The sequence below is a fragment of the Nothoprocta perdicaria genome, unplaced genomic scaffold (assembly GCF_003342845.1).
Source record: "Nothoprocta perdicaria isolate Ctin4 unplaced genomic scaffold, notPer1 scaffold_103, whole genome shotgun sequence".
Classification (NCBI taxonomy): Eukaryota; Metazoa; Chordata; class Aves; order Tinamiformes; family Tinamidae; genus Nothoprocta; species Nothoprocta perdicaria.
In genome coordinates, this window is record NW_020454128.1 from 1983438 (window position 1) to 1999980 (window position 16543).

Genomic DNA, 16543 nt, shown 5'->3' on the forward strand with positions numbered 1-16543 from the left:
AGGCAAAGATTTTTCCAAGCTGCCTCASGGTTGTTGTAGTCCCCATTCCTATTTAATTGAAAAAGGAGTCAGGTTTCTCTTTGGAAATTTTTGTACAAAAGCATGAAACAGATRATCAGTTAGTATGTGCACATAACCTAGCTAAATAGACCCAGGATGGTGACTGAAGAGTGTTTTCATGTCACCACAGGAAATAACTTCTTTTCTTCTSTTCCCCATTCATCCACTAGAGATTGGTACATTCTTTCCATATTGTAGCTCTTACTTTGGACAGGGGAGGGCAGCAGAACCACATTTCTTCACTGGCGGTTGCTGCACAGAGAGGAGATGCATTTGGCTTCGAAGGTGTTTCCTCAACATGACTTAATGTGTGAGGTGCCAAGTTTAGATGGAGATTTTTCTTCAGCAGTCCGGAAATTTACTCAAAAGCAGTATCATTTTTAGTGCACTAAAAATGTGAATGAATCCCAGTCAGCAGAATGCTCTGCCAGGTCTGATCTGCAGCACAATCTCAGTATCGTGGTTTTGGTGTGGTGCATATGTAACTCAGGTTAATCTCTGCTATAACCTCACTTAGAATTTAACTSTCTGTCTTGTGTGAGGCCAAGAAGAACAGGGTTTATACTGTTCGTCATTAACTGCMTTGACTAAGCAATATTTAAACAGAAAGAGAAGTGAAAGAAAGATCAYCCAATACATTTACTAATATTACAAATTAAAATAAAAGGCTTTCTGAAATAAAGCCTATTTTCAGCAGCAGCTGAGATTGCTTGTTCCATGTGCTCCTGATATTTGCAAATCATTACATTTAATGAATCATTCATCAACTTTCCCTACTTTAGTTATAAAACCAGCTCCTCTAGTTACAGCTTGTCAGTCTTTCATGCTTGGCTCTGCTTTTCATTTGCTGCCAAGAGTTTGTTTTACCTATGTCAGAAAATACTGGCACAGCTCAACCGGATCAACTACAGCATCAAGAACCTTAAAATAAACTCAAGGTTCTAGGTTCTCATTAAAGGTTTCCTTAGAGAACCCCTGGCCAAAGGCCTTGAAGCCCTGAATACAGCCCCCCTTTTAAAAACCCATTTCAGGGTCTTCCTGAATTCTTGGGAGCCTAACAAAGTACCTTGCTTTTTGTGTTAAGGTCTCAAAGCACTTTGCTAAGTTAGGTCTCAAAAATGTTTGGATGAATCTCCTAAAGTAAAAGGAGTTGTAAAATCCATAAGGGTGAAGAAGTATGTGAATAGCTGGTCTTATGCAGTCCTATAAGGTTGGTCAGTGCGCCCTCCTTGTGCAGCGCTGTGAGACCAGCTCCCTCGGGAAGCACCGAAACCCCTTGGGGAAAGATCCGAGCGCTGTTTTTGGGAAGGCTCYGGGTTCTAGCAGCAATTGAGTGTCAGGTTGTGTGCACATCACTGCAGCYGCGTGACCAACGTGCTGCTGGCAGCCGCACAGCACCAGGTGTTGGTAGGAAGTTGTGCAGCTCCCGGGGCTCACACCGGCATCAAACACCCTTGTGCCTGAAATCCCGCCCGGCAAAGAACAGCTTCATTTGTTGGGCAGAGCCAATTAGCAATATTTACTTTGTGGCTGTGTTTTTCTGCCGCTTCGAGGCGCCCGTGCAGATGAGGGCGCGTTAACGCCAGCGGAGCGCAGGCCGAGCGGTGTGCGCCGTGCCCAGCCGTGCTGCCCGCGCGGCGCGGCAGACGCAGGAGCTGCGCGGCGCCGCACAGCAGCCGAGCAGGCAGAGCCGCCGCGGTCATCTCCCCCGCTCGCCACCTTCAGCAGTGCGGTCAGCGGGAGGCTTTTCGGGTTGTCCATGGCAGCTCCCAGTGAATTCGGGCTAGCTCGGGAGCCCGCGCGCCCGCTCGGGGCGGCCCACGGAGCCGGCGGGGCAGCGCTCGGCCCTGGCACCAGCAGCAGCAGCTCAGCCCCCGTGCGCAACTCAGGATGCTCGGCCACCTTTGCATCCCAAGGCCATGGGACAGCAACCGTGTCTGGCGTGAGATGCTGTTTTTCCTGCATCCCTGTTTTCCGAATGCCTGGAGTAATGTTTAAGCCATCCTTTCATTGATGACAAAATATGAGTAATGGGGAAATACCCCCATGCMCAGGCCCCCGCCCTGCCCCGGGTGGACGGCAGCAGCAACGAGGACCGGGCGGGACCCCGGGCGGGCCCGAGGCTGCCGAGCGGGCGGGGCGGGAGCAGGTGATCCCGGCGGAGCGCAGCGGGGCCGCCTCCCTCCTGCCCCGTCCCCTCCCTCCMTCCGCGCGCCTCCCTCCTTCCTCGCTGCCGTCCCCTCGGCGCGGCGGGGAAGTTGCGGCYGCCGGGAAGTTGCCGCATGGCGGAGCGGGCCCGGCGGCAGGCGGCGGGCGGGCGGGCGCCATGGCCCGCTGGATCCCCACCAAGCGCGAGAAGTTCGGCGTCGGTGAGTGCCGGGCCTCGCGGGCCCTGCCCCGGGGCCGGGGGGCGGCAGCGGGAGCCGCGGGGCTCCCCGACCGTGCGGGGCCGCGAGGCAACAGCCGCGCGGCTGGTCCCGCTCCGCAGGGAAGGCGGAGCCGGGACGCGCCTGTTGAGACCGGGACGTCCAGGGCCGCCGGGACCGTACCCGCACGCAGCGGGGGTCTTGGCACGGTTGTGTTTTGGTGGAGGGGAAGGACAGGAAACCTCCTGCCTGCTGCCCGCGCTGCCTCCTTGCCGTGGAAGGGAGGGCGCTGGACACAACTTTCCTCCAGGAGGAACGTGCTAGTGCTCCGGCTGGGTAGTTCTGCGCCCCTTCAGTGTGGCAGGCTGAACACCGCACGGTTCTGGGGTTGTGTGAGACAACCGGACAGGGAGCAGTGGGCAGGAAACCACTAATGACACAAACAATTTGGTACAGATTATTTTAACGAAGGGTGATCTTGTTGCCTTGTGTTCCACAGCTGTGAGAGAGGAAGACTTGTAATTTCTTGCTTGCAGAGGGTTGGTTGCTCTGGCTCCCACGAGGTTGCTCATTCAAGTCCAGTGCACAAGTTTAAAAGGCAAGAATCTTGTCYCACGTGGTTCTGTGTAAAGCGAAGGGGGAAAAGAGCCCCCGTGTTGGAAGCTCCTTTGCGGCGCGGCCGCGCACAGGCTGGGCTGGCGGCGCTGCACAACCTTATCTGGCGCCTGCGGCGGTGCCCGCTGGGGTGTGAGCCCTGCACGCCTGAACTTTGTTTCTCGCTGCGTGGCCAGGAGCCCGGGCTGTTCATTATCCCCTGGGAGTCCATCTATGTGACTTGGGGAGGTTACTCTGAGCGTTAGGAAGTTGAAAAGTTTGGTATTGCTACCAGGTAAGTTGTAACTCTATAATTTGAGCAGTTGGGCTAGATGCTGGTTTCATTTTTTCAGCCTGTTTCTCTGCAAGGCTCTGCTATCTCAAGAGTGGCCTTGGGCAGTAGGATGAATCAGAGGCACTGCTCTAATCGACTCTTTTTTCCTTGCTTCCGGGGTGAGTTTTCGTTGCCGATTTGAGCCAACTGCTGATTATGACATCTCGCCTCGCAGGGCGCTGGCGGTGAGTAAGCAGGGTGGAGGCAGAGCCGCTGCTTCCTGCGCCGGCCGCCCTGCCGCTGCAGCTCTGCGGGCGCAGCACTTAGCTCTGCACGCGGACCTGCTGGAGCTCTCTGTGATGCTCTCAGGTGTAACCCGTGAGCAGGACTTAGTGCAGCGGGCAGCGCTCCTCAGAGCCCCACGAAGCAGCGCCTGGCTCTGTGAGCAGCGTTTGCCCCGTTGTGTTGATGGGTCTGAACTGCAGCGGTGGCCGCTTCCCCTTCTGCAGCTGCCTTGCGGGATGTGCTAAAGCTCTACGCTTTGCTGCCAGCTCCCTKAGCCCCTCACCTTGCTTAATGAGCAGGTTAATCAGAGGTTGCCTGCTTAACGARCAGGTTAATCAAAGGAGCTCGCTGGCCAGTTGGTCTGTGTTGAGGAAGTGCTTTTGTCCAAACTGGTCTTCAACACCAGGAAACTCCTGGGCAGCTTTAGTTCCCAGGCCTTCTCTGCATCTTCACCTCTTCTTTTGGAGGTTTCCATTTTACACTTTAAGTTTGCAAATAAATGGTGGTGTTGGAAAAGTGATGGCTTGTTTTGATCTCCGCAAAAGCAAGCCACTTGCCATGGACAAAATATCTTGGCCATATAACCAAAAGAAGCTATTTACTGTGGTGGCAAGTAGCAGATAGGAATTTTTAGCCTATTTTTATATATATGTTTTTTTTTCTTTGAGGGGATTTTGTGATTAAACTGGCAAGTAATTACCCGTAATAGTTATCAGTGACCTTTTAAACCCGTTATATTCTTGTCTGCTGGAGGGGCCAGGCCATAGGTCTATCCTGTAGCAAAGAAGTGTTTACTCTATTGAAACACCATGTGGTGGTTGGGTTACAATCAGCTGCATCATGTCTTAGGAATGGCAGTAATTTTTCAAATGTAAACCAGRGCTTGCCAGCTACGTTGGTGATTTACGTGAGCAGAAATGCAAGGATCACAGAGGGAGAGAGAGTGCTCCAGAATAAGATTTTTCTTACTAATTATTTGATCTGTGGTGATTTCTAATGTGCTTGGCCATTGAGTCTTGTCTTTATGTTCAGACTTCACATTTCCTCTGTAAAAACAGCCTTGAAAGATGGTCTGCGATCAAAAGAATTTCACAGTACTGATAGCAGATCACGATGCTGCGCTGCCAAATGAGAGCAAAACTCCTATTTGTTTCAACTTGCTGCGTGCTTTGCCCCAGCTCTTTGCAGAACGTGTCTGGCTGCTGCTGAGGRCCCCTGTTGGGCAACTCATTCCGGGTGAGGGCTCCGAAGGAYGCGGGAGCCCGGCTCCTGTTTTCAGGAAGGTCCTTAGGAGATCAGATTGCTCAAATTCTACACATGGCCATGACAGAGCTGCTTTAAGTCCCTTCCTTTTCTGCTAGTATATTCAGCCTGACTCGCTGGGCATTGCTTTAGTTAGCATTTTTAGGGGAAAAAGTCCTATTTATGCAACCAGGCTAAGGACAATCCCAGYCTAAAACTTCAGTCCAAAGTCACAGATGCACTTATGCCCATGCTGTCAGGACGAAGGCTGTGTTTTCCATGCATTCCATCTGTTTGTGGATGCGTAGAATACTTCCGTGAAGATCGGCGCCTTTGCCAGGAAACCTGCCCAAACCCAGACCGTTTACGTGCATTTTGCTACACAGCTCTCTGGAAGGCTGGTTCACGGTCTGCTTCAAAGGCTGAGGGTAGTGCAGAGCGCTGCTTTGGTTCAGCTGCAAACGCAGAGCAGGTTTTGCACGTGAACGATGTAAATGTCCTTCTGGTACCGTACGGACCATGGCTCCTAGGAAGAGTCCTGAGGAGGAGGCAGGGGACAGCGCGAGAGGGATAGAGRGCCCGGGCGGCCTCTTGAAGCTTCCAGGTAGGTGTCCAGCACAATGTCAGACGTGTCTACAAAGTAGTGGTTCTTCCCAGGACATCCTCCTTTCGCTCCCTTTATATATCCACTAATTTCTGGATGTGTGGCTGCAGTAAAAGTAGATYTCTGTGTATTTAATGTTAAATCTGGGCCAAGAAGAAAATTGCGGTATAATGGAGCTAGTAGGGCTTTTTGCTCTTGGGCAAGTTGGTACTTTGATCCTTTCTAGTAATAAAGCAGTTTATGACTCCCGCTGTATAATTCTAATATTGCTTCAGTGTCATGGGCAAATAATGGCAAGTTGTTCTGAAAAATAGCTTTTTAAAAATGCAGGAGTGGCTTAAATTGGAGTGCCTTGCAGCACTGTGACTCTGCAGTGCTCTGACAAGGTGCGAGGGCTTCACACTGAACAAAGAGGAAACTTAATGGAAAGAAATAAGCAGCTCTGGARGAGAGGAACGCTGCAGTGCCTGGCAGCACACACTCCATCTCCCTGTGTCCGGCACCTCCGCGGGCGGCTTGTTCCTGCTCTCCGGCCGGGTCTCCGTTGGCCCCTTCCTTGCAGCGCCAGCCGAGCGCTCCTGCTGCCCTTGCTGCCCTCTGCTCGGTGCCCAGCGGAGAGGCCGGGTGAAGGGTGCAGGGGCTGCAGGGAGTTGCAGGGTGTTCTGGCGCGTGGCATCCACRCCCTCCCTGGCCGCCTTCCTGAGCCGGGCGGCTCCTACAGCCTCTCCCAGGGAAATTCTGGGAGAACTGGCTGCTCCCGAGTGTTCGGCTGCGACCTGGAGCAGGCAGGAGGCCTGGCAAGGCCTGTGCCGCCGAGCTCTGTTGGCCGCCCATGCAGCAGGGGCTCCCTTTGGCTTTGGCTTCCCGGGGACTCCAGGCTGGGCTCGCTGGGCGCAGGAGCCTCGGGGCTTCAACCCGACGAGCGTCACAAGAGGAGCGGCCCGCAGGCAGGCGCGGGCTCCGCACTCCGCTCCATAGACATCCCCTCGCATCTCCACCCTCACGCCCACTGGAAATAATGTTTGCGGTGAAAACTCATTAGCTAGGAGCAGTTGTAGTTTGGTGTGGAGGTAATTCCAAGTTTTCCTTCCCTTTGATGTTTTGCCCGGTAAAAACTGGGACAGAAATGTAAAGCCAGTGGCAAAAATTCACTTYGTTCTTTTGAAAGTGCCACCCACTGTTAAGTTGGGAGTTAGCTGAGTGGTGCAATTTACGAAGTGATGGATTTTGGTTCTYTTTTAGCAAATCTGCTTGAAAAATTTTGTTGCAGAAATTAATGCTGCGCTTCTGTATCCAAAGAGAACTGCTGCAGCTTTTGGGGGAGAGATTTCATACAGGGSTGGTGGGCACGTTTACGATTGCATGTGCATTGTAAAATGAGCCTCTGCTAATTCACAGGAAAGGAAACATTGAAAATAGGAGGTTGCCTTTGTGAAAACTGAACTTACACCCTCTGGTAGGTATGCGCCRCACTCAGAACTGGAATGCAGGTGCCCCTTAGACACTCAGAAGTTCAGATATGAAAGCTGCTTTGCAGAGGACAGTCTGAAGGGTGCTCATGTGCGCGTTCTTGTCCACGTCTCTCCGAAATATGAAGCATTGAGAATGCGAGCGCTACCTCAAGAGTTCTGCTGAGTTAACTGATACCCGGAGGCAAGCCTGGCTCCAAACCATGTTCTCAGTCAGTTAATGTCAGTGGCAAAACTGGATTTCTGTGGTTAATGCGATGGATGAGACCATGTTACTGGATGGGGTAGTTCTCCAAAGGACAACGTTATAATTTAGTGTATTTGGGGAAGAATATTCATTTTTTCAGGCTAGATGCTATGCTCAGATTTCACAGATGGCGATTAAGCCTGGAGGGCGTGGGAGATGCCCACCCTAGAACAACATCGAGCCCTTAGCAAGGTCTGTCAGTCGCCTTGYGCCCCGGGATCTGTTCTCCCAGGCTCGCCTGCTGCACGTCCTGCCTGTCGAGGTGCCGATGGCTGCCTGAGTGTTTACAGCGAGAAAGCTCCTTATCTGCGGTTATTTGCCTTCAAAATGCTAAGCATTCCCGGGCCTGAATGTCAGCACCAGCCAGTTAGGAGTGCTCCTTTGTGGCACAACTGGTTAATCTGACACACAACTCTTAATTAAGCTATTCTCAATTTTTCAGGCATAAATTCCTGGGAAGTTACAAAAAAGTTTTTGCCCGAAAGTCAAAAAAAACCTTTGTCCCTATTAGGAATTAATTCCTTGGGCAGCTCCTCGTCTTGTAAATACAGCCACTGTCTTTGTGCCGCATCTTGGCACCGGGCGGCATAGCCGGCCGTGCGGGCGAGGCCGGGCGGCGCGGGCGCCGCTCTGTGTCTGTGCCGCTCCGTGTGCGCCAGGGCCCCGGCCCTTGGGCTGACAGGCGCCCTGGCCGCTCAATGTGCCGCTTTGTCGGGCCGGGAGGCAGGACGGCGGGGCGGCCGGGCCCTCGTGTCTGGGGTGACTGCGGGAGCGGCTCTTTCGACCCAAGTGCCCCATGGCGGRTCTTGAAGTGTAGCTGCTTTTGTGATTTTTCAGGCTAATAATCTACACTTGAAGTGCATTTAAGCAAGTTATTGAGGAAAAAGTGCYGTTTCCTTCTGCTTTGAATCGGACACAGTGGTACACGGTGGCTTCTGCCTCGCTTGTTTGGCTTCAGCTATTTTAGTTTGGCTTCCCTTTCAGAACTGGCTTGCAAATGAGTGGTGGTCTCGCACCTCACTGCTTAAGGAGCGGGTGAAGCATTGCGGCCTTTCAAGGGCTCTGCTTCTCGCCCTGTGTGCAACACAGAGACATCCTGCTGCCTGGGTGCCCTGGCTGGCACCTCAGCGCTCATGAATGCGCCGCGATGAAGCTTGCGCTGTCCTAAAGCTGCCAGAGTGAGAAGGAACCCTGCTCTCGCCCTCCTGGAGGTGTTGCATGCCGGCCCAGGCACGGTGCTGCCCGCCCCGGAGCCCCGCTCCCATGAGCCAGGTGGCTTTCCAGGCTCCTTGTTCCTGGTGGGACCGTTGCACAGTGCCCCAGTGCTGCATCCCTTGGGGCACAGCCTTCCCGGCGGGATGCGTAGCCTCCCAACCCCTGCAGGGCGCAAGGAGCAGCCTCCGTCCTGCGGTGTTTGCGGCCCCGTTCCTGCAGCCGCGGCCAGTGCCCWCCCCTTGAGCCGGCCGCAGCATCGCCCCACCACCTTCCCGCACTGCAGCAGGAAGCATTTGCTTGGATCCACTTCGCTAGTCGCCGTGCAAGGCCTCCTTGGTGTGCCTTAAGCAAAGGGATGCACTGCCTGTAGCTATCGATATGATCACTGCAATAAATGCAGTATCTGGTTCTGAGGGATTGCGTTTTTCCTCTTTGGCTCTTAATGCCCATCCGATTTTCTGACCTTCAATGTTAGTTTTCCTTTGGGATGGTAAAAGGAACAGAATTATCCTTCTAAAGTGGACTTCAAAGAGAGGTCTGAAACTTGGTTTGAAGGAGTCTGAAGTCATTSCTGAAAGTTTAGGCAGACAAGTAGTCTTTTTAAGTGCCTCATCGCTGCACTTTTAAGTTCCTATGGGAAGGGGCTTTTTTCCTTCATGTCATGACCACGTTCACGTGCAACTGCCTTTTTCTTTTAAGTCTGGAGAGAGGGCARATTAAATACACAGAATGAAAAAGAGGCTAAATGGTTTAAATAACTGCGGCTGAACTGTTTTGAATGGGAGCAGCTTCAGGCAGTAGGACGTATCAGCTGCAAACAGGAAAGCTCCCAGGGAAAGTATGCCARCAATTTGTCTTTTGTAACCGTGCACAAACTCATCGGGCAGGAGATTTCATGTATTTCATGTACAGGAATTGTGTGCGTATAAACACACATACATTTGCAAAAATGTATTTTTTTGGAAAATTTCAAAAAAAAAAATCCCCAAACTTTCTCCTCCTCTGGARATCTTCCAAACCCGCGTGGATGCACCTGGGTGCTCTGGGTGTCCCTGCTGGAGCAGAGGGTTGGGCTGGGTGATYTCTAGAGGTCCCCTCYGACCTCAGCCATTCAGGGATTCTGTGCAAAAGCAGGCGCTTCTCGTGTAGAAAACAGCCAGGAAACGGGAGTCTGGAAGGGCAGGTTAAGACGTGAGGGAGAGCGGCAGGAGGAAACTTGGGAGGCCAGGACGGGACAGCCAGGAGGCTGCCCTGCATCTGGTAGTGTTGACATTGCTGTAGATGGGCTGTTGATGTCCATACGCTGGGCACTGCGTGTTTGTGCTGACCTCTGCAACCCCCTGCGCACTTGCGGGCTGCGTTTGGCAGAACGGTTTGGGTTTTAGCTGGATACACTAAGGTAACGACCGTCTCCCCCCTCAGACGAACCTGTGATCTCGGCGTGTGTCGTGGCAGCTCTTAATGCAAGGCTCTCCAGCCATAAACATTATACGAGCTTTTCTACAGTTGTACTTACAAGATTTACTTTTGGGCCTATTCTGGGGCCTTTTGGGTGTCTGGATTGGATATTCATGTCACTAGAAAGTCTTAAATATCTTGACATAGGGGAAGAAAAATGGGAATGTCAAAGCAACTAGTGCCTTAGGACGAGAAGTCTGGTGAATGTTCCAGTAACCCTCTGGAAACAGCACAGAGACCGAATGTGTCCCGTCCGTGTTCCTGCTGGAGCCGGGGTGGACGGGAACAGCGGCTGCTGTGGATGAACGCGGCCCTCAGCGTGGGAAAGCGYGAGCGGGATCTGTTTAGGGCCCATGAACGGGGTTTGTTTAGGGCCCGTGAATAGGGTCTGTTTAGGGCCCGCGAGCAGGGTCTGTTTTAGCTACCACAGGGCGCTCACACAGGCTGCCTGCTCCCGTGGTCTTACTTATAGGTAGGATATTTTAAAGAAAGCTGGTATATGTTAGATAATTTCCGTTGTGGTAAGCCACARTCCTTGAAGATGGATCCTTGCCAGGAGGCAGTATACCTCATCTCGACAGAAATGATAGGCATTTGATGGGAATTTCCTGACACTGTAGCTGATTCTGTTTAATTTTCAGAGAATGTTATTCCAATACAAACCCTGTGAACTACAAGCAGCTTTCCCAGAGCCCCTGAAAATGTTCATCTGGTTTATTTGCCTTTAAAAAAAAAAAAAAGAAGGAACAGAAATAGAAAAAAGAAAACAAGTGTTACGATATACTTCCCAAATGCATTTTCCTGGGGAACAGCTTTTCAGGAACAGTTGGGAGACTTYGTGAGAGTTGCCACCTCCCTTGCACCTGAGGAACATCATTAGACACCCATCTGTAGGATAACACCGCACTGCCCTGCTTTAAGACAGGGATTTTCACCCAGGGCTTTAGGAAGGTGGCCTCGCTTTGGTAGGGGATTGGGCAGCTCTGGTTTAACCGGTCAGTTCCCTGAACTTTCCTGCCTCTCTGTGCTGTTTCTTGCTGCTCTGGATGTAGAAGTCGGGTCGAATGCGAGTGCCCAGCCCTGCGGCAGCAGCTGTGGGAGAGTGGCGCTGCAGGAAGGCTTCGGGAAGGGCGGCTTGGAAGTGCCGGCTACTGCGCTTAATCCTGTTCCCGCTGGAAATCCGATAAGTGTTCGAATTAGCCTCGTCTTTCGTTGGGGTTAAATTTGCCATGAATCTCAAGTTTTCATGCTAAAATTAGTTCTTGCCTGGGAAGAGCCTTTAGTAACAATAGTTTGAGGCRTTTAATACAGAAGAGTAGCAGTTTTTTGTTTTAAAATTTCTTCTGTTTTGCCTCTGTGAATATTACACTGTAGTCAGCTCTGTGAAACATTAATAAAAATTATCCTACTGAGCCATAGCTGTTGCCTGGGGAAATAGCACCCTTTGCTGGGCAGCTGGTGAGTTAACTGGAGCCAACTCTCCCTGTGATCTTCCTTCTAGCCATCTACAATTACGATGCTGCCCGGGATGTGGAGCTCTCCCTGCAAGTTGGCGATACCGTTCACATTTTGGAGATGTATGAAGGTAGGATYGCTTTCTAGTATTTTGCAGGATTTTTAAAATTAAATAAATCAAGCTTGTTTTTTAAATAGCGCAGAATTTGAATCTACGTTTCCAACTTCTGGTACGTCTCCCATGCCCRAAGCTCACTATATAGTGTTTGCTGGTTAGCTTTGAATTTTGAGCAGTATTAAAAATGCATGAAATAGAGAAGCAGCAGTCGTACCGTGGGTGTAATACCATGAACTGGCTCTGTCTGCCTTTGAAAGTCKCCAGCAGACTGTTGTCTCCCCCAGTAATTTACAGGTAAGTTTTTCCTCATATCGACCTCAATGTAAAGTATCTTGCAGAAAGGGAAGTAAAATTCCCGCTTTAAACTAGATGAGAATGACATTTTTGTGCTTCAGATCTACTTACTGAAGTAAACTATTTCATCATTATTTAGCTATTAGGAGCAGAATCCAATCTTCTAATTATTTTAAMGAATACACTGCTCACCCCTTCATTTGGAAGGTTGTGTCTGCTTTCTCCAAGGTCTCTTGCTCTTGCCAAAGTAAAAGCTCAGTCATTTTCACAGACCACATCAGGTTGAACAGGAAGCAGCATGGAGAATATTTCAGTATCTCTGCTTGGTACAGCAGGCTGCTTGTTTAGCGATTTGTTCATGGCCAATTGTTCTCTTTCCACTTGTCTTTGACCTTGACGCTGGAAAGAGCCAGCCAGTTCCTGCATGTCATGGTGGTTTTACTGATGTGTGTGGTATTGGATGGGGTTTTTATTTTATTTAAAGTATGCAATAGTGCTAAATTATGCTTTTATGAAAAGGATACGTCTTAGAGTTTCCAGAATGTGGTGATTATTTTCAGCAGGGGGATGTGGGAGGTGTTTGTTTTTAGCAAGGTGGTGGTTCTGTCCTGCATCTTGCTGCTTATTCAGCTGTTTGACAGGCAGTCAATAATAGGGAATGAATCTCAAACAATATCCCCATTTTAACCAGAAATTTCCCAGGTTGTAACTTTGACCTGACAGGGTTGATTGTAATTTGGGAAAATGAACATGTTTTGGCTGTTTCCATACACTGAGGTTAGCATTGTGGAGACCTGGTTTGTGATAGGGGCASCTCAGAATTACTGCAGTAAATTAAATTAAATATCTTTTCTGGAACAGACATTTGAGAATCCAAAGTGAAGGATGCTGATGGCCTTTCAGATGGTGATTCTGCTGATGGCCTTTTCTTATACACCATAAATATGATTTGGTTTGAAAACTCCAAGATCTAATAAAAGTGGGGAGACTGGGGGAGTTCCTGTTTGGTTTTGTTCCAATACCTGCCCTCCTTATCAGGACACACAACCCAGACTTAGAAGAAGGTTCCGCTTTGAGAAGGGTGTCGTGTTTGCAGGAAGGGCAGGCACTCTGTGGGCTATCAGGAACATTCCTCAGGGAAGGACGGGCACATTCCCAGGGCCACCCCGGGAGTCCTGTGCGCTGGTGGCATCGCTTGGAAACCCTTGTTCCTGGCCGGTGTTGGTTGCTCTGGGGTGCAGGGTTGAGGCAGGGGCTGCACGGGGTGCCCCACGCCAGGCAGCAGCCCGGTTTCCTCTCCTGCTAGCAACCAGCTTGCACGCAACTTCCTCCCAGCGTGGGTCTTGGCCGCTTCTCAGCGTGCCGTGCGTGCCGGAGCCCTTTGTGCTGCAGCAGCGCGGTGTGAACGTCGCCGTGCTGCTGCGAGGAGGAGCCCGGGCACCCGGTCAGCACGGGCTGCACCCGCCGGCTCCGCTGAGCTCAACGCCAGCTGTCTAAGGGACTCCAGTACAAACAATTGCATTCCCAGGATTGTCCAACCCGTAACATGCTGCTTTAAAAATAATGAAAGGTGAAAGTGAGGACTTGGGTTCAACTGAAGAAATAACCTTGTGGCGTTTCTGTGTCCTCCTCTCTAACCCTCCTTTCTTCAGCAAACCTCACCTTGAAAGAGTCTTGTAGTAGCCAAAATTTGCCATGTCACCTTTGGCTGAAAAGCCCTCCTCTGGTTAGCACATTGACCCAAGCTGTTATGTAGCGGGGTTCAGCACTGCTCCCAGATCCTCGTGGTGTTCTAGAAATGTCTGCGTTTGAACCTGTTGTCACTACACCATCGTTCTTCTGCGCATTAGGCTTGCATGCTTTTTAAAAAAGAAATAAGTTGAGTGATCATTGATGATTGCAAAGGAAAGAAAAACATCAAAAAAGTCCTTTTTCAAAGGACAGATAAGGTTATTGAAAATTACTGTAGAATTCTCAAGATGGCATGAACTAAATGCCAAAATACAGCTTTGCATAACAATACGGAATGTGCCTTTTGTGCAATCATTGCAAAATGTTTGACAAGGTTTGGGTAAATACCAGCAGGTCGTTTTGAATGAGAGGAAACTGTGATCTAGAGGACTTAAGAACCTGTGTCAAAACAAATTGAAATCACTGGGGAAAGATTCTTAAGTTCCATAACCCTCAGACCAAATGTAAATAACCTGCACAAGACTGTTCAATTAATTACTGACATAGCCAAAAATAAAATCTAAGTCTTCCAATTCCTAATCCAGTACCTTATCCAGTCAAAGTGGTCCAATATCAATCTGAAGCTTTCATCTTGTGGAATTGTGTATATTTCTTCTTTCTACAAGACTGGTACAGATGCCTTCACACTAGTAGATCTCAAATGAGCAAGATTGATAGGATTTATGTTGTGAACTGTAGTGAGAATGACAATGGACATTTAATTGCTGCATGCAAAGAAATATATTTGTGTCCCTTTCACAGGCTGGTACCGAGGATACACCCTCCGAAATAAATCTAAGAAGGTATGAACTCCCTTTTGGGTAACTTGTATTTCCCCGTTGCTGTGATCAGCTGTGCTCCCCTGTGTTAGTTCTTCACTTGCTGTTAAGCAGCTCTCCCGATCAAGCCCTTTTCCTTGAGCTGAATGTTTGGGAAGCATTAGCTACGTGCCCATGATAAGCAGCTGTAACGTAGTTTGAACCAGCAAAGCTGGACATTGTGCATGAGCTAGAGCAGCTCTTTGTTATTACGGTTTTGAACCTGAAGGCCCTCATCAGTGGTTATAAATAAAGCTGAGATTAGCGTTTGGATTTGGCTTGGAAAATATTCCAGAAGTTATGCATGGATGGATCTCAGCCAAACTTTGAGGTTTGGAAAAACAGGGTGAAAACTGCTTGGAAATGTAGTTTCCCACAGGAATACGGGCACCTCTCGTGGGATAACTTCCTTTGCGGCATCTCTGCATTTTTCCAGGTCTAAATGGGAATGAAAGGAAAATAGAAAAGGATTGCAGTGCTCTTCAAGGGGTTGCTTCCCTTAAATAAGGGGAGTTTGAGGCTGGTGAATTCCTGCAAGTGCTGTCATTAGGAAGCTTGCTGGATAGCCACGGGTTCAGGCAGCCTGGCAAACAGCTACCAGGGCATTTTGCAGCGAGGACAAGGGATCCATAGTTGCCTACGTGTTACAGCATTTCACACAGGAATGCAGGTATCATTGCAGTGGAGCAAGGAATCTGAGGTACACATGAGGTAATTAACAGCACTGGTCAATTATTGTTCTGTTCATGGTTTCCCTACCCTTTGCTGTTGAATGCATTTCTGACATGTCCTATGTTGGAGTACAATTTTTCTTCCCCTCTCTTTTCTAGGGWATTTTCCCAGAAACATACATTCATTTAAAAGAGGCAACTGTGGAGGACCGGGGGTAGGTTGCAATGTCTTGAGGTGTTCTGTTGGGATTTAAATCTGGGATTTTCCATTAAGAAAACTTAAATAGCGGTGTGTGTGAGGAACACTGCTGGGCTGTGYGTGCAGCAGGGTGGTATCTCACTGGCATTAGGCTTCTGGAGCTTTCCTTTTTGCCTTTGCCAGAGCATTATGCAGCCCCTGCTGCAGGCATGGGTGCAGAGAAACTCTCTTGGCAAAAATGGAGGTCTACTGGACATGTTTGTAGTGAGGCAGGTCCATCAAGTTACATTTAGATCCCCCGGGACACCCTGAAGTCATCAAATGCACTTGCTTGCAGGCAAGTAGCCAGCCGGAGCGTGGATCCCTTCCTGTCTTGGAAAGCCTTTAAGGAAATCACTCCTCATTTGATTCTTACAGCTTATTCTCTGATTATTTTAGTGAGGAGAAAACAGCAGTAGCAACAGGAAGTTACTTTAGAAGGAAGTTTATTTTTCTTTTTTAATTACTGTGGGCAAGGTTCCATGTCTAAGTGGTGGTTCCTCAGAACTTAAATTCCACTCATTTTAACGTCATGCTTCCAGAGCGAATCCATGGGGACAATTAAGACTAAAATGAAATATATTTATGTTAAAAATGTATAGTGAATGTACATGCATTTGCTAGAGAACGAATTGAAAGTTTAAAAATCTAAGTATCGTAGTGAATGARTTGTGTGAAAATCCAAGCCTCTAATTTCCAGTTACATATCTGTGTTTTACTAGTAGATCTTGAGTGTAATGGCCTTTCTCTTTTTCTCTCCCTCTTTTTACCTTTTTTTACCTTCTCTAGACAGCATGAAACTGTGATCCCAGGTGAATTGCCCCTTGGGCAAGAGCTCACTTCTACTTTGAGGGAGTGGGCAGTTATCTGGCACAAGTTATACGTGGTAAGTTTTCCTCAGCGCTTGGTATGTGATGCAGGGTGTTCGTACAGGTAAGCAGCCTGAAATGCAAACCATGTGAAAGCCTTGAAGGCTCCTGTTTATAGCCATTTCTGCAGTCCAAATTGTGTGTACACTGAAAGCAGGGGCGAGGGGAAACCCAAGTTATTCCTAAGCAGTGCAAAATGATGAAACAGCATAGTTTTCCAGTGGAAAAGAGGTATGAAATGGAGTTCACAGTAAATTACTATCTTTCAAAGTTGCTTTCTTTCAAAGCTAATGATTTAAGCAGATTAAAAACAATCTTGATATGTTTCTTGGTCAGTAGTGACAGTGCTTTCAGCCTGTCCAGGGTATGCTCTGTTGCTATATTTGAGATGAGAGAATTGTTCTAAATTAGTTTTAAACATATAGTTTAACSAGAGCAAGCTTTCCTGCTGAAAACTTGACCAAACCATAAGTATGTTTTGTCTGTGGGCCATGAAACCACAGGAATTTGTTCCACTCTCTTAATTTAATGAGAA

The 16543-nt window shown here is 49.2% G+C and overlaps 1 protein-coding gene across 1 annotated transcript in view; it reads left to right on the forward strand.

Moving 5' to 3' along the window:
* Nucleotides 1-2372: 2372 nt before the first annotated feature.
* The window catches only part of DOCK5 (dedicator of cytokinesis 5), a 52908-nt gene continuing 38737 nt past the window's right edge, over nucleotides 2373-16543 (forward strand). Inside the window, exons 1-5 of the mRNA XM_026043500.1 lie at nucleotides 2373-2429; nucleotides 11316-11399; nucleotides 14175-14215; nucleotides 15061-15116; nucleotides 15929-16025. Coding sequence (XP_025899285.1) covers nucleotides 2387-2429; nucleotides 11316-11399; nucleotides 14175-14215; nucleotides 15061-15116; nucleotides 15929-16025 — 321 coding nt within the window. The 5' untranslated portion in view covers nucleotides 2373-2386. The remainder of the gene's footprint in view (nucleotides 2430-11315; nucleotides 11400-14174; nucleotides 14216-15060; nucleotides 15117-15928; nucleotides 16026-16543) is intronic.